The following is a 20987-nucleotide window of genomic DNA, read 5'->3' as shown; positions in this document are numbered from 1 at the left end:
TTCCTCTAACATGGCTGAATCAAGTGGTTGAGAAATCCAACATGTTCCTTGGCTTAGTATAAGATTAACTGGATGAAAGTCTGTGATCTGCAATACACAGTAGACTGGGTTAGAGGTTTTTATGATCATTTCTAGCTTTGGGAGATGCAGATAAAATCCTCAAGAAACTCTTGTGCTTTGGCTTAAAAAGCTCTGACTTCATAGATCATCCATCCTTTCCTTTTTATAACATTGGGCAACCCTTAGAATGTATTTTAATCAAGTGCTTGAGCTGCAAAATTCAGATTCGTATTTTGCACATGGGGATTGCTCTGTTTTACAGCACATTAATAAAAGAGGTGGAGGTCATTGGTGAAATGTGGTCCCTGATAATCCTTTACTATTATTAGCCGGCTTCCAATTTAAAAACACTGATCCTTATGAGAACAGGTTCATTTGAAAAGTCTTTCAGGATTTTACAGCCTCTGTTCCGATTCATTGGTGTAACTGACTCAGGGTGGGACCTTTGTCCACAGAAGACAGGAGTCCTCATAAGCCTGGCTAGCTAAAAAGTACAAACTGTGCATTTGACTTGGCATCTCCAGTTCAGTCTCTGGTGAGCCAGCAAAGAGGGTCAACTTCTGTTTCAGATGTTCATCAAAATCAGATACATCTACTTCTGTGGCAGATCTGGCTACCTGCAGGTGAAATTCAAGGAGAGTTTAGCCATGCTTTCTCTGCCCTCTCCTGCGTTCTCACTAGTGAAAACAGTTGTCCTGAATCTTGCACCGTCTCTGCTGGCACAAGTGGCTGATGTAGACATGTAACTGTAAGGATAGTGAAAAAAATTTGCCTCCAGATGTGGAGGAGGCAGATTGAATGATGGTTGAATGATGACAAAGGAGTGTTTTTTCCATCAGGCTACAGTGGCTGTAGGAGCCAAGATGCAGCTTGCTTTCCTGTCTGAAAAGAGGGATTATACTGATCAGAATGTCATAGGAAGCTGCAAGTGATGCATGAGCACTCACCTTATCTTTCTCAGCGAGGGAGATTGCGTGACAGCTGCAGGGCTTGTCTCAGTAAACAATGGATCACAATACTTAAACACTCTGCAACATCCATAAGAAAACAAGAAATCTCTGGGTTTGCTAACAGTGGGGCTGTGTGCGGCACCGGAAAGCCGAGTTTCACAAGGTGGTGGTGGGGTACAGGGCTATGGCTGCATGACACCATGCAATGCTGTGTAGAGTAGCAGGCAAGGTTTTCGAGGAGGGTTGTTGAGGAGGGGAGGCAGTGTTAGGGTAGTGCTTGCCCTGGTTAGTAGCCTGCTGAGGAAAGCCAAATCCATTCTTTCCACGAAGTCCGCTGCTGTGTAGACACACATCTTTGGTCCTGTCGATCTCAGGCATGGCAAGCAGACACGCTCATGACTCATGGACATGCATCTGTATCTGACACTCTCGTAGTACTCTGGCATCTCCTCTTGCTCTCGATTGGCCATTGCCAGTGAGGATCTGCACTGCTGGATGTTGAGTCACCACCCCTGGAGGTATGTAAAAGTGTAGATGTGGCACTTTGGGACATGGTTTAGTGGTGGACTTGGCAGTGTTAGGTTTACGGTTGGACTCAATGATCTTAAAGGTCTTTTCCAACCTAAATGATTCTATGATTCTATGTTAGCTGGGGTTTGAGGTCTTGTGGGGGTCTGAGCAATAGGAGCCATGCTGAAGAGGGAAGAGCCTCTTTCCTGTTAAATGACTGCTTTCCCAGTCCCCCAGCCTGAGGCCTGGGGACTCACCGAGTGGAAGTGTCCTGGCTCTCCCCTGGGGCAGGTCTTGATTGAGCTTCTGCCTGCCCTTCACCATGTGCAAATAGGAACCCAAGTGAAACAGAGAATGGGCCAAGACTGGCCTCTCTGATGGAGCAGAAATGCTGAAGAACTGTAGAAATGTGCCAAACTGGGAATGTGACTTGCAGTCCTTCGATCTCTTTCCTTGAGAGGGGCCCAGGACAACTTAACAGCACACTGTCCCGTACTGGAAGTGAGCACTAGTTCATGCTTTTTTTCTGGTGTTTTCTTTATCTGGGATTGAATCCCTGGGTTCTTCCTGATAGAATGGTGTGTTTTGCCAGCTGCTCCATATTAATAATAAAAAAGTAAATAAACAAGCAGTCATAATTGTACTTTTGCAAAAACTAGGTTTGGACTAAGTTCTTTTTTCTCCATATTGAAACAATTTAGCAACACTTGTTTTGAAGAAATGATTAAAATTTAGGAAACAAAGAGTCAAGATGCTCGGTATGCATTAGCAACAGTTAGTGCCTCCTGTACATTGCATGCTTTACAGATAATTATGTCTTGATGCCCCAGCCAGTATCCCTAAACCCATTTAACAATTGAAAGCACTAAGACACTAAATAGTTTCATGATTTGCCCAAGACAGAGGACTCGATTGTCAGTGCTATTGGGCACTTGGAACCATGCCTACATCTCCAGATGTCATTTCTCTCTTGGGATGGAAGAAACTCAGCAAGGTCAGTTCAAGGAGGAGCTGTAGGCAGTGAGGGGAGAGGCACAAAATCATCTAGATTTGACATAACTTTAAATGATAACATGTCTAGGTTACTATGATTATTGTGATTCCTATGGCTCTGTGAAGGTATGACCTGAGTCTTTGGTTCTTTTTTTTCCCTTCAGGGTGGTAAAGAGCGGAGCCTTTTCTTCTGTCTCCTTCTATTCCTTGGTAGCTGAGAGATGAGACTATTCCCTCTTTCACAGTACCAAGAGAGAAAAAGTCATATTCTTTCTTCTTCCAGTCATCTCCTATCCACATATTCTTGGACAGGTTGGAGAGGGACATTAACAACTCTTTTGCTTCTTGGATCTCATTGAAAGGGAATGGCTCACTGCAAGCAGCTACCACAGTGACTCTCAGGCCACTCATGGGTTAGCTCATTGTTTCTTTCATCTGAGGAGGAGTTTCGTAAACAGGAAGAATTGATTGAGTGGGCAGGAAATGAGGTAGAAACATGACTGGAAAGTGAAGAATGCTGGAAAAGAAAGCAGGAGTGGGAGCGGAGGTGAATGTGGGGACAGAGGGGTAAACTGAATGAAACCGTGAAAATGAGACAGCTGGAAGAACATCCGAGTTGGATTTGGGTATTGAGGGTAGAGAGAAGTAAACTGCTGGTTTGGCCCATTTCATTGAAGGGCGTGTACTCTTCCAACAGCCAACTGTGAGTGGAGATCAGAGATTTAAGAAGGCAATGAAGCTAGAAATTGCAGCAGTTGGGGTGAGGATATATTTAATGTACAATTAAAGATTTCAGTGGATCAGGTTAAAGAAAGAGAGAATACCAGTAATGAGGTGGAGGTGGTGATGGGAAGACAAGACAGCAGGGTGATATGTATGTGTAGGAGGACTTCTGGGGTAAAGCCAGCTTGAGTTTTTTGGCCTCATGAATAAAGTTGAGCTCTGAGTGCTGACACATTTGTTTGCTCAGCTCTGCCCGTGCAGCAAAAGATTTCTCCTTCCCCTGATAAATTTGCTGAATTGTGGAGTGGTTTTGTGTTGTGGAGGCTACTTTTACATCTCAGCATGGGGTAGGAGCGAAAGTTATTTTCCAAAGACTATTGCACTAACCTGTGGTGTGACCTACAACAGAGAGCTAAAATTTAAAATGAAGCTGATATTAAAATAGGATTCATTGTCAGTCTAATAAAGATAATGCTGTAATTTGACTTTAACTTCTATGCATTCTTGGAATTGTCTATGCTTGCTGCTTTTGAGAAGACAGGTGGTAGCATGGGTAGTCATTAGCCTTCTGATCTTTGGTTACAGCCTTGTTTGCTTTGTCTCTGATGGGTTCTGGTCAGTGACCCACACAGAATGGAAACTGTGGCCTCAGTCTTAGCAGGTAACTGTCTACTTCGTGAAAAATGCTCTGAATACTGAGGATAATTGAAGAAGAGGATGGTCTGAGATGGTAGATCCGATTCTGAAAAGGGGATATTTCATCAGTCTATACCAAGAAGACAGCCTGAGACCTTACCTTATGTTACAAAGTGATTTGCATCTGTTGGTCATGGTTGGGATCCAACACCGAGAGTCCTCCAAGCTAGTGGGTGGTCTGAAAAAGATCTAAGTGGTTGAGTACTTGCAAACTGGAGTATCTGCCAGTCACTATACATGGTTTGTCCTGTGCCAGGGCTGAAGCAAACCAAAAGGGGAGGAGATCGTAGAGTTACAGAAGCCATGGCTGTCATCTGGGCCTCCCCAGGAATGCTGAAATAATCACACACAGTAATTAAACATGTCATGAACTAGTAAGCTGAGTTAAGAGAACTTATAAAAGACCATACTGAGGCAGTAAGGGAAGCACTCAATGTGTGGTCAAGTTAACACTGCACAAAAGTAGGTCTGAATATCTGCAGAACAGCTATTTATTTATTCCCATTGAGTTTGGCAGGCCCCAAGTGCTATATATATGCTCTACTTCATTGCACAAACTTTTACTGTTGAATCAGCTTATTTTACAGGGGCTTTATGTAATGTATGGGGTTCAGGTTGTCTTTTCGGGAATGGGGTTCCTTTTGAATCTTCCTTCTTGTTCAGCTTCCCTATCTTCCTCCCTTAAGGTCTTTTTATGATACCTTTGAAGCTTTTCTGTGCAATCCTAGGATAGGAGCATGGTTAGATAGGAGCATGGTTAGTCTGTATATGTGGGTATACCCTTATTTTGCACAAAGAATCCTTGGTCCTGTTTAGTTTAGTTTCTTTTGCTCCAGATGATAGGAAATCAATCCGAGAATTATTCCGGAAGAGATGTTCTTGAATAACACAGTGGTTAGCCATGCTCCATGCACCTAGCAATGGCTTTGCAATTTCAAGGCATGGGCATTTAACCTCTCTGCTCTTGTGTGATGTGTGCTGGATGCACAAAGCTGTTACGGCCTGCTTGAGATGGGAGCTACAAGTGGGCTCAAGTGAGATGAAGCAGTAAATGCTGTCTTTCAGGCAGGGAAGTCTCAACTCTGTGTTCACGTACTTCTTTCCTCCAAAACACACAGTGTAAGGGTGAGGTGGGGAGCAGCTGGTTTTGAGGAGATGAAGGCTCAAGTCTTACCAGGTTTACCACATCTTTAGAAGCTGATCCAAAACCCATCAAGCTCAGTGGAAAACCACCAATGATTTGAAGAGCCTCTGGATCAGGCCCTTAAACCCAGCTCCTGTGATTGGCACACCATCCTTTGTGCAGCTGACTAATCCTTGTCCCAGTCCTGTACTCTCAGGAAGCCAGTGAAGAGCAGCATGTTAGCAGGCTGCAGGGACCACCCTCCGAAATGGCAGAGGGCCTCTTTTCACCTTGTCTTATGCATGCATAATAGCCTGAGCACAACTGTGTCTGCAGGCTTACATTTCCTGCGAAGCTTTGTCTTCTTTGCAGCTGTATACCTGAACCACCTTGAGCTGTGGAGGGACTTGCAGAGCTTTAGAGGCTCTGAATCAGATGTCTGGCAATGGACGGTGTTGGAAACTATTAAACTTTTGTTCGTTGGTCCTTGTGTGGAGGAAGTGAGAGCATGGATCTTTAACCCCCTGGAAATGATTAGAGATGAGAAGCACAACGGAGGCCTTGATGAACATTTTGCCCCTAAGCCATGTGGTTCCTAGCTTTCCGACTCCTGCTGCCGACATGCAAAGCCAGGGCCTTGGTTTTTAATTTTTCATACTGTTTTTAAACAGATACTTTTGCAAATGTAAACATGCCCCAGCACTGAAGGTTTCCAGCCAAATTAAAGAGTCAGCACTGGAAAAATCAGCCTTTTGAGAAAGGTCAAATAGAAGCAAACTCTTGGAGTTCATTGGGTCCATATGTGTAAACTTTAGCTAATATGGGATAGACCCAGGGCAACACTTACCTTGCAGAACGGAGCTAGTTTCAGAATGAAAGGCTGGAACTATCCTTAGGGATGCTTGTGGTCTGAGCATAGATTTGAATGTGTCAAATGGAAAAAGACCCATGTCCTGACTCTTGGTTGCATTTCCATTCCACTTTATCCCTTCCCTCTCAACAGGAAGAAAGAAGGTTGGGAAGGAAAATGTGCCGTTTAGCATTAATTCTGACAACTCACATTTAGACATTCTTATCTGGGACCATGCTGGGTTTAATAATCTCCAACTACATGCCTATAAAAGCTTAATTTTGCTATGAGGATGCATGCCTTGCAGCCTTTAATTTAATAACCGGGAAGGGTTTCTTTATAAGTTCTACCACCTGCAGTAGTAATAGAAATCAAGACACTGCCTGTTATTTCTTGGGCTTGATTGACATTTCAGCCAACATGGAAAGATTCAAGCCACCTACTGCCTTTAATTTTTTTTTAATTATTTTTACCTGTAATTTGTCAGAGCTTGCCATTAAAAGGAAGAACTGATGAGCGTACCTCTCTGAAGTGAGAGCTTTTGCTTAGAGCAGCAAATGAAGAAATATTCTTCCTGCCACTGCACTGTAATAGTGGGTTAGTTAGAAGGAAAGAGTTGGTAGGAGAGGAGGTAAAATGACAAGAGAAATTATGGCCTAAAAGCAAGATCCTTAAAAGGTATCATCATTATATAGCAATCCCCTAATCCCACCCCCGTCAGCCAACAGAAGTGCCAGGAGATCTGCAGCACATGTCAGCTGGCTAACCTGCCTGAAAGGTGTTATTGTTGCTGGTTCTGCTGCTTGGCTCAGAAATGTCTCTGCAGCCAAAGAGCTATAGGAAAAGAAGACAGAGCCCCATTAGTTAGGAGAATGCCAGAGGTGAAACTGCGGTGCCTCCCTGGTGCTAGTACATCATTAAGGGTCCCACAGGAGTGTAGGAGGTGGGGATGCTTGAAGGTTAGACGGGCTGAGTTATTCCTTAACTCATGCCTTTTCACTGAAGAGCAGAGGAGGTACACATGTTGTGTGTGGTTATGCAGTGTGACAGGAATGCTGAGAAGGGCTGGAAGCCTCCAGCTCCCGGCGACAGGGTTTTTAGATTGCGAGGATGGACGTCTCATTGTCGGAGAGGCCCTGGCAGCGTCCAGTTAGGCGGGGCATGGGACCAGGCCTGATGGTGTCCAGCTCCATGGTGAGGGTGCTTAGGAGCTGTTATGAAACATGGTGGTGGTCAGGGCAGAGGCAGAAGCTCCACGACAAGGTTCTGTTTTGGAAAGAGAGGCAAAGTGGAGTGTAGGGACTTTTATATGTGTTTTCTTAAGGTTTTGATAACTGAAGTGCTTTATTAGGTTTCATCCGTCCCTGGAGGGAGAAGGGACTTGAAATTGCTCAACAAATATGCCTACGTCAAAGGTTTTAAACCATTGCACATCTGTAATCCTACAAAGCATGCCAAGACGCCAAAGGCCTTAATGAGATTCCTCGTCAGCATTGTCATCTCACCCCTGTGGAAAGGGGAACTAAAGCCTACAACAAAACGTTCAAACCTGACTGCCTTCAGCGAGACTTCTCAGTTTATCATTGGGGATATAAAATGACAATGATGGAGCATGTTTTTTCAGAGCTCTTTTGAACTGGTCTGAACTGCATCGTTATTGTTATGAGTCATCAGGTCATTGGCCTGTGTATTGGTATCCTGTTGGCATGAGGCCAGAAGATATTACCTTTCATGTTGAGCCTCCTGGATCTTCAACATCCAGTCCCTGAATGAGGCAGGGTTACTTGTCCACAGGTCACAGAGGGATTACAGATATACTGATTTGGTCTCATTTGTGCCTTGCTCCCTCAGATATTTGGTATTCTCCATGCATTTAACAGCCAGAGTAGTTACCAGTTGGAATAAATTCTCAAGAGAAATCCTCACAGTAAAGCTGGATGACTTTCTGAAAGATACGTATGAATCTATCCCCAGTTATTTCGTGCAGTAAAGGTGTAAGGTGAGAGGTTGAAATTCTGTGATCTGTGATACGCGCAAGGTCAAAGTTGGTAACTGTATTGAAAGCTGGGATTCTACGAATGCCCTAGCATCATGCCTGAGAGTACCCTAAAAATAGTAATTCAGATTTTTCTTTAAACAGGCATATTTTTTATTACATCAGGACTATCTGCCCTGGATCTCTCAATGGACGTTGTGTTAATAAATGTAGCTTTTGGAAGAGCTTTGTCTCCATGAGCACAGCGTAGCTAAATCTATTGCTTTGCATTTAACTTGTGTGATTGCAGTTTGGACAATTGCCTAGATTGGAAAATCCAAGCTAGTTGATAGAGCCAGTCTCAAACTTGTGCAGTCTCTCAGCCACAGAGATGCTGTGATGACCCCCTCCATCTAAATTAAGGAAGGATTTAACTGATAGGGATCCCAGATGTTAGGTAAAGAAAAACCTAGAAGAGAACCTAAAACCTGAAAGAGAAGGTAAAACCTGTCATTGGAGCAGCCAGGTCTTGAGTGCAGATCGCTTCTACTCTAACTTGGTTTTCAATCAGTTGACTGCACCTTCTCTTTCTGGAGGGCAGCAGTTTCCCTTTGCTTAGCACAGAAGGCAAGGCTATGGAGGTGTTACAGCAGGCAACCCAGTCCCTTTACACCAGTTAACCCTGACACTGAAGATGGTTCCCCAGTTTTAACAGAAGTAAAATTGAGCTGCTGTTGTCTCCAAAACCAATGCTGACACTCCATCTTGGATGTGAAAATAACTGCTGAGACAGCTCTGCGTTTACGTGCGGTTTTTTGCACATTCTGTGGAGAATCAGAATAAATAGAAACCCTTTAAATAGATTATTATTTAGCCTTCCCCTGACAGATAACTCGGTAGGAAATCCATTAGTGGATGTCCGGGTGAACTCACTGCTTCTAGAGCAGCTTTATTGTTTTCTGCTTTCCATTTTCGTTGCAGATCTGAAGCCCTGGGTGTCGAATTTCACCTATCCAGGTGTGCATGACTTTTCTCAGCTTGCACTGGATGCCAACAGGAACCAGCTCATTGTGGGAGCAAGGTAAAGATAATCTTTTAATTAGCCCAGGGTTACTGCTCAAGCTCTTTCTCTTCAGGTTCTGGCTTCAGAGGAGAGTGTGTTTCCAGCTTATGTGGCCAGTCTCCACCTCAGTAAGAAAGCTGTAATTTATGTGGAGGGATTTAGAGTCCTAGTATAATTGCAAAGAAGAGAAAATTACTAGAATTTTTGAAAAAAGAAATGATGCAATCAAAATGACTGGTTAATGAAGCAGAATGCTGGCATCTCCCTTGGTATCGTGAATGTTAGAAGAGTTATAGTAAATCATTCTGCAACAACCCTCTGCCAGCACAGAATTTGACTTTATGGGTTTTTTGCCATGGCGAGACTTTCCCTCTGTACCAGGTTCATTGATGCACCTTTGTATAAGTCGTAGTGGCAATGTAAAGGATTGCTTTCTTCTCTCTTAGAATTCACTCCACAACTTGTTCGCTTCATCTTGCTCATATAGCCAGATCCTCACCTAATGCATTTTGGTGCAACTCTGTTGTTCTGGCCTATTTTATACAATCAGCGTGTATTTTCCTTTATTTTTAAACATTATTTTTATTTAGGATGCCATAAGAGGAGGGTGGAAACACACAAGATGAGCATAGGCAAGCTCTAACAAATCTAGAGCTGCATTTGTAACAGGGAAAAGAACTATGGTTCATTGAAATAATATACATCAGGAGTGGTTGAATCATGAGCCCCAACAACAACTATTTTTTATTGCATAATAAACAGATAAGACAACCCAAAAAGAAAAGACTAAGCATGGTCTAACTAATCAGTTTAAGTATAACATTTAAAATCAGATAACATTGTGGTAGCAGACTCTGCTATTAATGAAAATGGAGAAAGAGGCTGCTTTCTTCCCAGACTATTCAGCATAAGAGGACAGGGAGGTGAGGAGCAGAGCTGGAAGAACTCATGATATGAACAAGAGAAAAGAGCAAGATGTGTAGCAGAGGGAGAGTTTTTTGCTTCACAGAGACAACTGAAGTGTGATTCAATATACATTTTCTGTGTGTATTTGTGCAGTAAATAATAACACTTACCTTCCTGTAGCTGTTCAAATTGCCAGAGGCCCTCCTGCTTTTCATACAGAAACATTTTACTTTTCAAGCCGTGGCTTTACCTGTGCTGGAATCTTTAACCAGCAATTATTAATATTTATTACTTCAGAACAGCATTGCTTTGGGGACGGCTGTGAACAGTGCCTTCTGCCAGGCATTGCACAAACACAGGCACGTCGCTCTGAGGAATTTATGGTTTACATAATTCAGCTGCACGGCACGTTTCCCCCCGCGCAGATGCTGCTAATGCTGACATGCTTCACCCCTGCTCAAACCCCAGCAACATGTCCTGGAGGGAGTCTCTGTCTCCACAAGAGTTTGTACAAGTGTGGTTAGACATGAGGCTACAATATCATTATAAACAGGGGAATGACAGCAAATTTAGCTTCCCACTGGAAGTACAATATATTGCAGTATATTGCCTCATGAGGAAGCAGTAACAAGTATTTATAGAAGTTGCTTGGAAAAGTCAGTTTTCGTGAAGCACTACACATCTGACTGGGAGACTGAAAGTTTCAATGGTGCCACACAGCTCTGCCGAGCAATTCTTGATAGAGTTAATGGAGATGTAATTTCCCGGGGTGGTTTTTTTTGGGTTGGATACAGGCTTGGTATGGGGAAGTGGGGAGTACTGAGCCCTTTCCCTCTTCACCATCTCATTTCCACCCCGTGCGAGGTGACAGGGAGAGGTGCATGAATATGGGGGCGTGATGGGGTCCTCGGTGCTGCATAGCTCTGGGCGCGCTGAGCTCCTGGAGCTGTGCCAGAGAAATGGGAAGGGGAAGTAAAGCTGTTTCTGCTCCCTCCTTCCCTGATAAATCCACACCTTGTTCTGGACTATTTTTAGGGGTGATTTTTTGAGTCATTAGTTGCTCGTGCACATCTGCTTGAATTTGCAAATGAAACAATACCTCAAAGAGATAGGAGCTGTCTCTATCTATCTCTACAGGGTGTAATTTATGAATCCTAAATTGAAATGTTAACCATGTTTAAATGTGCTACTGTAGATCATATTAGTAGTAACGCCAGCTATTTTGGGGCTGTGGAAGGAGTTTGGGATCAGGGTGGCGCTTATAAGTACTCCCACTTCTCAGTTTCCTGGTTAACATCATTCTCTTAGATGATAGTGTTATAAATTATTTTAGACTAGTTTTTTCTGTCTCTATTGAAAAGCAGTATGACCTCACCACAGCATCTCTTTGGCTTAGTTCATCCTGTGTTTCAAAGCTTCACAGAAAATGCTTCCGAGAAGAAAAGAAGATCCTGGGGCTCATGAGGGTTTTTGGTTTCAGGAATTGGACACAGCATGACTGAAACTGTAAGAGGTATTGAGGGCATGCCATGCAGACAGGGAGCTGGAATAACATGAGCCTCATATTTTTAAGCTTTATCCTTATCTGAGAGCCCTCCCCGAACGACTGGTGCTGTCTGAGTGCAAACCAGAGGAGTTTGATAACTCCACTGCACCAAATACCTGCCAAGTCAAAATCCCAGAAACAAAAGAATTAGTTTCAAAAGCCCACCATGGTTTCTAAGCAACGTATTTACTTGTCACATCGTTTGTAAAATCCAAACACTTGCAAGTAAGGATATGAATAGTTTAGAACATTGTAAATCTCACACTACCCATATTATGAGCCACATTTCATTAAGTATAAAAATACACATTTCAAAAATTCATAACCTTCATTTTGACTCATAGTTTGCATGTTTTGTTTTTGTTTTAAATGTAGTGTTAGTATTCTAGTGTACTGTTTTTCTTCTGTGAATGAGTGATTGTTTTGAAATATTTGCTGCTTTTTTCAGCTCTTGAGCGCATGTGATTACTATTTGAGCTTATTTTAATAGGAGGAAAAACAATTTTCTAGACCTCATTATTACTGAGAAAAAAATTGAAAATATGATCACTAGGCAGTGATTTCACCTGCATATTGGAGCAGCAGTGCTCTGCTCTCTCACCTGTGCTGTAGGCAGGGTGCCCAATCCCCAGGGAGGGTGGGTTTTGTGGAGGAGGTACATAGCGTAGCCGTGACATCCCACCTCCTCAAGGAGCCTTTCTCCTCAAAACTATCATCTCATTACTGGCTGGGCAGAGACAGGAGCCAGTAAAGAAATGATGATATGAAAGACCCTGCTTGGAGTCGAGCCAAAAAGCATGCTTCACAAGAGCTCCCTGGCGAGGAGAACATAAAAGGTTTAAAGGAGGATGGTTGAGACACCGTGTGACAATCTGGCACGACAGCAAGCTGAAGGGAAACAGCTTGGACAACAGGAGGATGGTGCCCAACCAAATGGCTGCACAGAGAGTGGCTGGGAAGCCCTACAGGAAACATTTGACTTTTCCCAGAAGGAAACTGCAGGGGTGTCAGCTCGGGGCAGTAGCCTGCTGAGGCTGTGGATGTGAGAGGCATGGCTATGAGGGTTGGCCATTCACAGCGAGTGGAGGTGTTACTGTAGAAAACCAGCCAGAAAGCGTCATGACCAGAAGTCCTTACAGTTCTGCCTGCCAAGAGGGCTGTCAGCTCCATCAGGAGATGGGAAAGGATCATCTCTCATGGCTGTCGCATGGGGAACTGCAGCTCAGGAGCCCTTGTCACAAACAGTCATTACCAAGAAGAGCCCGGAGGTAGAGGGTAGTGAGCAAAGGCTGCATCAAGGGACTCAAAACTGGCAAGTAAAGTGCACATCATTCTGGACTGCCAGAGTTCTCTGCAGTAAATGTAAAGCTACTAAGCTGCTGGTGATGCAAGTCTGGATGCTTTGACGGGGGTGATTTTCATACTTGATTTAGAGCTGAACTGAATGTGCCTGTTAATGCCAAGTATGTAGGTGCAAGAAAGGAGATATGGTTGGTTTGGGGAGCAGGGAAGGTGCTATATGAACTTTCAAGGGTTGTTTTAGGGGGAGCACAGCAGCCTGGGTGTACCCCTTCCTGGCTATTATTGCTCCTGGCTGTATAAGCATTAAAACAACTCTGGATCATGCAGGCTTAGGAGCTGAAGACTGAATGGAGTGACTGATGTCCCAAAAGAGTTGCTTCAAGTTGCAGCTTGCAGAAATATGGCAGATTGTAAATATACCCTAGGACCCTCAACCAGCACGTTTGGCACCCTGAGTTTATTGAAAGTCTCCAGTGTATGATAGATTAGTCTGTCAGACACCAGGTTTCATGCACATTTCTGGCTGAACATAGGCTCCTTCCTGCCTGCTTGGCAGAAGGCTCCAGAGCACTGCAGTAAAACTCTCAAAACCTGTGCTGCTTGGAAAATATCACTCTTACCCTTGGGCGCCTTCAATCCTGTCCAGATCTGGACTGCCACTGAACCCTGAAGAGAATATGTCTCTGCACATCGTGTTGCCTGGGCAAAAAGCATTTTGCAAAGCAGGAAGTTCAGTGGCAGAAGTCGGGTTAGAGTTGATCCACAGATTTAGAGTATCAGCGTTGGGTCTAAGCTCTGTCAAGAATACTTTCTGTTGCCAAATGATCAGGGCCCCTCACCAACATTGATCCTCACAGGGCTTCTGTGAGGCAGGAAAGCACTAATAATTTCACACTATAGATGGGAATCCAAGACCCAGAGGGATTAAGAGCAAGCCTGCCCTATGAAAAGGCTGTGATGCTGAGACATGTAAGTATATAGATCTGAAAGGTAGTGCAGTGCTGCACCTAACACAGCTACTCCTGCAGCGAGACTGTGCTTTCTGAAGGTACCAGTCAAAGTCTGCAAAACCTCAGAGGTCTCTGCGCTTGGCTAATGTGGACATAGCTAAAGCTCTTCTATGGACTCATGGAAAACCTGTGGCAGAGGTGGGATTTGGACCCTTTACTGTTGTATTTCCAGCTGGCAGTTTAATCACTTGCCCTCAGCCTTGCATCTCCAAAGAAGACATAAGTCTTCAAAATGCTCATGAAAGTCTGTGAGTCCCATACACTTACACTGGGACAGCAGGGCTTCAGCATGGCTGAAAAAGTCAAGTCTTATATAGCATGGAGAGACTAACATGCAAACAAGTTAACATTGGCCACAACCACGTGAGCATAGCCAAATGTTAAATAGTCCACAGGCTTGTCCTGTTATCAGCCAGGAATGACATGCCATTCGCCCCTGACTACAGGGTTTGACTCAATACTTTTCTGAGACAAATTGACTGAGCTGAGTTACTGCCATTTCTGATGGCTTGCATTAGTATCTCACTGTCTTACGCCAGCTTTACCCCCTACTAAGTCACGTTTGGCTGAGAAATTACCTTGCCAGTTGAGGTATTAATGAGGACGTGAGCAAGCAAAGAGCATGATAATGTTTTTTATTATATCCAGATCGTAGGAGGGTAGCTGAAAGCGTTGCTGCAGAGAAACCTAGAAAAACAAATACCATCCTTTCTCACTGTGATTCTTCCTATCAGACAAAAGAATGCTCTAATTAAAGTTGCATCCTTGTATCGAGGGCTGGAGGGGGGCAGATAACATGGTGATGTGAGAAAAAAAGGGAGAATCAGTCTCTGAAATTCACAGAAACTTTCAAAGGACCATTGATGTTTTTTAAAGAAGCTGCCTGACCTGCATGGTAAAGAATATGGTGAAGGTGAGAAACCTGTGATTAGACATTGCAGCTGGTTAAATCCATAATTGGGGGTGCACAGTTTCTTTACACAGGGAACAAAAGTGTGATTTAAAGCGCGGGTTTTAACCTCTCTGGTTTAGCCTGGGATAGTTTAGAGGGAGATTTTCCTCTCTGATACTGTGCCAGATGAGGTCAGCTCAGTTCTTGTATAAGTGTGGAGGGGTGAAGCCCCACTGGGGTGTCTGGTTCTTACCTATAGAGTTTGCTTTCCTCTGCTGGTCTGCAAGGAGTCTGAATTTGCCATACCCCAAAACTGTGCTGTCCCTGACTTACACCCCTTAGGGAGGAGGGGAAGAGGTGTGGACAGGAAATGATGGAAGGACAATTTTTGTAATTATGGGATTCTGGAAACTTTGGAGCCTGGCCCAAATTTTGTTCAAAGTGTAATTTTTTTCTTAGTTAAAATTTGCGCATTTTCTCGAGCACAGAATGTGAATTTTAATTAACTCAGAATAAATAAATCAAATAAAATGCTATGCTGCAGCACTGCCAGGTTGCTGGGCCGGACCAATGCACAGAAGAAGCCACAGCTGTAGGAGAGCAAAGAGGCAGCTTTGTCCCAGGTGTTGTACAGGGAGAAGAGGGTGAGGCAACAGCAGTCTCTGGTCTGTCATCTTTGTTGGCAGAGAAACAGCTGGTCCTTCAAATCGCCTGCAAGGCAGTACCGTCTACCTCTCTGCAAATGACCTCACTGGCACAGTAGTCTGTGCGCTTTTGACCATCATTGGAGGACCCAGGCTTTTGGCTGACTCATGGCCAGTGCCTGCGCAGCCAGTGCTGTGTGACAGGCAATCTTGGCACAGCGTGGGCTGATAGGAAGCATCCTTACACAGCGAATTGCAGGCCTGACTGGAAAAATATCTCATATTCCAGATAAAATGAAAATTGGTGATACCCTATCACAAAAGCAGCCACCCATGAGAGGCTCACTTGCTTTAGTAACACACCGAGAATAATTAAGTTTGAAGATTGTATTTCAGAGTGGGGTGCGAGCAAACACAAGGTCAGGGTATTTTGGCAAAAGCCTTGGAGGCTTGGACCTAATGTGTTTTACAGCATCACAGGATGGGGCTACAGAACAGATTCCCTTTGCATTACTGAAAATACTCTCTCTTGCTCTGGTTAAGTTGGTGATATGTCAGTTTTATATAGCAGGTCTCACCACAGTGACTTGTATATCACTTTATATCCAGATGTTTAGGTGCTAAGCCTACTGTTCTGTGCCACTGCAAAGGTATAAAAACCACAGCAAAGAGAAGGGATTGGTTGGCAATAACTTAAGCTCACCAGCCAACTCTATCAGCATTTGCATACAAGTCATGTTGAACTCATCCAGAGTTTGAGGAAAGCCTGACAGAACTGAGCATGTTTATCAGCCTAAGTAGGCAGGTGAGGGGGCTGCCAGGGAATATTTGAACGATAATCAATGCATCAGAAGAAGAGGAGTTTTACAGTATGACTTATTGAAAGCACAACTAAAAGTGGTGGGCAAATAAGAGATCAAAGCTCCCCATGTGGCTCGGGGCCATATCAAGGTGCTGAAGTGCTCTGTGACTCTGCCAACTGGATGAGAGGGGGAGAGAAGAGCTGTCAGCCGCATGTCAAGAGAGACTTGAGGTGGCATGTGGGATAATACGTGATGGTCTGAGAGATGGACTCACTCTTCCAGGAAAATAGGAACAAACCCACACACGAGTTTTGAAAATTTGGCTCAGTTTCCATCTCTGAGGTTTTGAAGAAACTCATCTAGTGAAACAGAGGGAGGGCAATGTAACAAAAAAAATATGGAATTTGGCCTGTGTTTTATAAATATGTTCAAACAATATTACAAAAAAAATCCCACTCCCTGTTCTCTGAAGTGCGTACATACGGCTACCGTCCAGAAAACAGCTGGTTCAAGGTGTCTCAGGAGCATAGCAAACACTGTCACCCCCAAGAAGGTGGGATCACATTGGAGCAAGGCTTTACCTCTCCTGCCCTGGGGAAAGAGAAGGGCCAGAGACACCAGAGCCAGCTCGTTGCTCCCCTTGCAAGCCAATGGAAGAGGGGACATGGCTGTTGATCCAAGGGCCGATCCCCTTTCTGCTTCTCCGTCCCACAGCACCAGCCATCCGTCTAGATTTCTGAATATTGGTATAGTCCAAGGGTACCACAGCTTTGCTGTTGTCCTGCATGCTCTGCAGCTATAAGCATCTGACTCTTTTGACTCTTCCTAGAGCTGGCCCTGCATATACAGCATCGAACCTGAGCAGATCTGTGCCATGCGCCCGGTGCCGTTAAAGCTGATGGTAGTTCTCCTCCATTGACTGGAATATAGAGGATTTGATTTTCATCATTGTTTCCACTGAGAAGTACTAAATGGGCCTCAGTGGCAACCCAGAAACAGTAGCTGGGACCCTGGCTTAATTTGGAAGCTGCTTAATCAGAATGATATGCTGCTTGCATAAGAAGCCTCTTCTAAGAGGATGCTCCTCTAGCTCTGCCTGGATTTATCACTGAGAAATGTTGCTTTGGGAAAAGCAATTGCTCATACAGCAACTGCATCATATTACTGTATGCCATTTAGTATGGTTCTCTGTTGAACATCTATTGATTTTTAAGGAAGAATGATGTACCGGACAAGTTTTTCTTCAATAGAAACAAAATTACTGGTGAATAAGGATCCAGCTTGTAAGGGAGATGCTGGCTCTCCGCCTTTTCTCCGGTATGTGTATGCCAGGCCCTTCAAATGAATCACTGGAGTAGCATTTGCAAACGGATCGTCACATCACACTCCAGAGCAGGCATGTAATTAACTCCTTCTGAGAGCAAAGGCCAAAATCATCCTTCAGGAGCTGGGTTTCTTGGGATGGTTGGCTAGTTCAGAAATGTGGATAACCATCTGAAAAGTTCAGCCACAGCTGGACCTGCATAGAGGTGCTGTGCATTAATCTAGCATGAGATTTGGTACCCAAGAGCCCTGGGGTCTGATCTCGATTCCATCACTGACTTGCTGTGTGCTTTGGAGAAGGTCATTTAACCTTTCTCTGGCTTATTTTCTCCATTAGTATAAGGCAGGGAATGATACTAACCAGCTCCCAGGGAGTCGTGAAGCATGACTAAGCTGTGTTTGTCATGTACTGTGGAAGTAAAAAGTATATCTAAGGCCTCCAGGAGCAAAGATAGGAAGAGCTGACAGGAGTTGCTGGCTCCTAGCCTGAGGCTCAGCCCCAGCACGTGGCTTCCAGGAGTGCCAGAAGGGAGCATTAGGTTTGTCACATGCATAATTCTGTGTCTTGTTTCGTATTGCCCGAAGGACCCTGTTCTGTTAATTATTTTTCTTATTATCTACGCTGTGACAGTTGTGAGTCCTTCTTTCAGACCTGGCTCCTCATTGCAGCACAACCCCCCCAAGGAGGGGAAGTGCAGAGGGAGGTGCTGATCTCCCTGGGATCCAGTGATAGGATGCATGGGAATGGTTCAAAGCTGCGCCAGGGGAGGCTTAGACTGGACAATAGGAAGCATTTCTTTACCGAGAGGGTGGTCAAACGCTGGAACAGGCTTCCTAGAGAGGTGGTTGATGCCCCAAGCCTCTCAGTGTTTTAAGAGGCATTTGGACAATGCCCTTAACAACATGCTTTCACTTTTGGTCAGCCCTGAATTGGTCAGGCAGTTGGACTAGGTGCTCGCTGTAGGTCCCTTCCAACAGAAATAGTCTAGTCTAGTCTAGTCTACAAGCGTGGGGAATGCCTTCCCAGAGCACCACAAGCCTACTTGAGTCTCCACTACCTCAGCTGGGCTGTGTTGGATGCCTGTTTCAGTGCAATAATAGCCCCCAAAAGGGAGAGTGACTCTTCACTCAGTTCTCTTCAGCTTTCCCTAAAATTATTTTTTTTGCATGATCAAACATTATTATCAGCTTCTGTTGGCTTTCTTTCTACTTGCAGGGTAATTGTCTGCATACAAAGAGAGGGGGCTTGAGATAGCTTGCCCTGTAACGAGGGAGTGGTGAGCTTCTCACATCTACTATAAGGTGCAGGCAAGTAGCAACATGTGAGCAGGTATACATGTCTTGTAGTGATACAGACCAGCTGAGATAAGGCAGCATATTGTTGGTCTCTGTGTGCATGTCAAAGTCCTGAGAGGTTCTGGTGGTGGTCAGCATTAGGGATCTCGTGGCTCCCGATTTGCTAGCAGGGCTTGTTCTGAAGCACAGAGAGGTTATCTTACCTGCTTGGTGTGTGTGGAGGGGACAAACCTCCACTCATTTAAACGGAAAAAAGAATCTGAAGCTGGAGTAGCCTTTCATTTACACCTGTTCAGCCTGTCGACTGCAGGTATGTTCCTCCTGATCTACCACAGCAGAACTGAAAAGCGTGCTCTCTTTTAATTAGAAGGAAGCACGTTTTAATCAGCCAGCACAGTGCTGACAGATGTAGTGCCTGAAAAGAGGCACTGAAAAAGAGGCCTGAACGAGTGTCTGAAGCATGTTGCAACCCTTATAATTTCAGAACTCCTAAGAGGAAGGGTCTCTGCTGTTATTCAAGCACTCTTGTTATGTGGCTTCCTGTTGGAAAGGCTTAATTTGTTGTGTAGCTCTGTTGCTCAGTGGCATCCTAGATGAAGTACTTTGCCTTCGCTGTAAATTGTTTCAAGGCCAGGCAATGTGTGAACAAGTGCATGGGCATCACGTTACAAAGTTCATCCAAGGTGTGCGTGGCTATATGAAATAGACACTTAATAAGCAGCTTTGACTTGGGAATGTCATGGCAAGCAGATTTAAGTGCATATATTCTTCCACCCTTTCTTGAAACACATCTCAGCTGTTCTCCTGCTGTTCTGGTATGTATGCTTTGTGGTACCAGGCACAGTGAGCACTTATTCATTTTACAAGGCAGCCAAATACAAATTACAAAGCCAATTAACAAATACTTTCATCTGCAGGATTTATACTGCAACATGGCTCTGTTTATATGCAGACTAGCATAGAGGACCCAGTTCGGGAAAGTAGTTTGACATCTACCCAATTTCCATGAGTGTAAATGGCACTTCAGCACAGGTTTACATGCTGTGCCCCAGCTTTGAGGGCAATTTATTCTCCTAACCAGGACATAGACTAATGGACCAGGAGATCACTCCTGGTTGTGCTGCAGATATGCTCTGTGATGTTGGCTAAGTTGCTTAATCTGTGCTTTAATTTTAAATGAGAGCAATGTCTCTTTTTCACTCTTCTGTATATATTTAGATGGCAAATTCCTCCAGACTAGGTTGTGTAGAGCAGGAGGGTCTTCACAGCAGCTAACTTCATATATCTGAGCTGTGGGATAATATCCCTCTGCAATCAGAGGTAACAGAGAGGGGATCCACCCTCAGGCTGTTTAAATAGGCATCTGCTGTGAATCAGTCTCCAGAGGAACCACCGTCAACCCGCTCTGTCTTAACGCAACAAAACCACAGTCTTGGCTGAGACTTCAGGATATTACTGTTTAACATGGGCATTTTCAGAAATGCACTGATGTTCATGAATAATAAGGTTAGTAGTAGTAATAATTAGCAGTTTGAGGCACCTTTTAATGTGTATAATACCATTTGTCCCAGAGTACTTAGAAGAGTGTAGTCGCTTGCTCTGGAGATGGCTGAAATGCAGCCAACTCTGGGATGAAACAAAGCTCGTGTTTTACTTCCATGGAGTGAAGTTGCCTGACCTTTTAGGACAGAAAGTGAGTAAGAAGGTTGTCCTATCGCTCCAAGTTTGTGCACCAGCTTTTTATACAGGAGAAGGAGGTTATTAGAATAGCTGGTTGCACCAGGCAATCACTCTTCTGGCCTAGTCCAGATGGGTTTAATTTAAGAGAGAAAGGAATTAGCCGACATTCACTTACAAGACAAAATGGGAGGAAAAAAAAGAAAAAAAAAGACCAGGAAGGCACCTCATCCATTCATGCAGAGATCTCAGTGTTCTCATATATTTCTTAATCCTACTCTTTCAGCTGCTTTAAATTATAGTTCAGCAAGGTATTAAACAGACATAACTTCAAACACAAGCAGAAAAAAGGACACAAATGGGGCAATTCTAGGTACAATAAACCATGCCTGTCATTCAGAGACCTTGCTCATTCTTGGACTGAAATTGCAGTTAAAATGCAATTCATAAAAATGGCACTGTCTTATTCAGCAGATCTTTCCCCTTGGCTTTTTACTCCTGGTATAGCTTTACAGAACAAGTATGGTTAAAAGAGCATGTTATTAATTAAGGATTAGTCAGTTCTAGCTGGGCAGGTCAACTGGAGTCTGGAGGTGTCTCTGATAGCCTGGGCTGCCTACCGGTGTTCGTATTACTGCTGATGAG

General features: G+C 44.1%; 1 protein-coding gene across 1 annotated transcript in view; it reads left to right on the top strand.

The window, feature by feature from the left end:
• The window catches only part of SEMA5B (semaphorin 5B), a 132576-nt gene that overhangs the window by 6719 nt on the left and 104870 nt on the right, over window positions 1-20987 (top strand). Inside the window, 1 exon segment of the mRNA XM_050899525.1 lies at window positions 8862-8961. Within this exon segment, the coding sequence (XP_050755482.1) occupies window positions 8862-8961 (100 nt within the window).

This window comes from Gymnogyps californianus, chromosome 7 (genome assembly GCF_018139145.2).
Source record: "Gymnogyps californianus isolate 813 chromosome 7, ASM1813914v2, whole genome shotgun sequence".
In the NCBI taxonomy this organism is placed as follows: Eukaryota; Metazoa; Chordata; class Aves; order Accipitriformes; family Cathartidae; genus Gymnogyps; species Gymnogyps californianus.
This window is presented reverse-complemented; position numbering and strand designations above follow the sequence as displayed.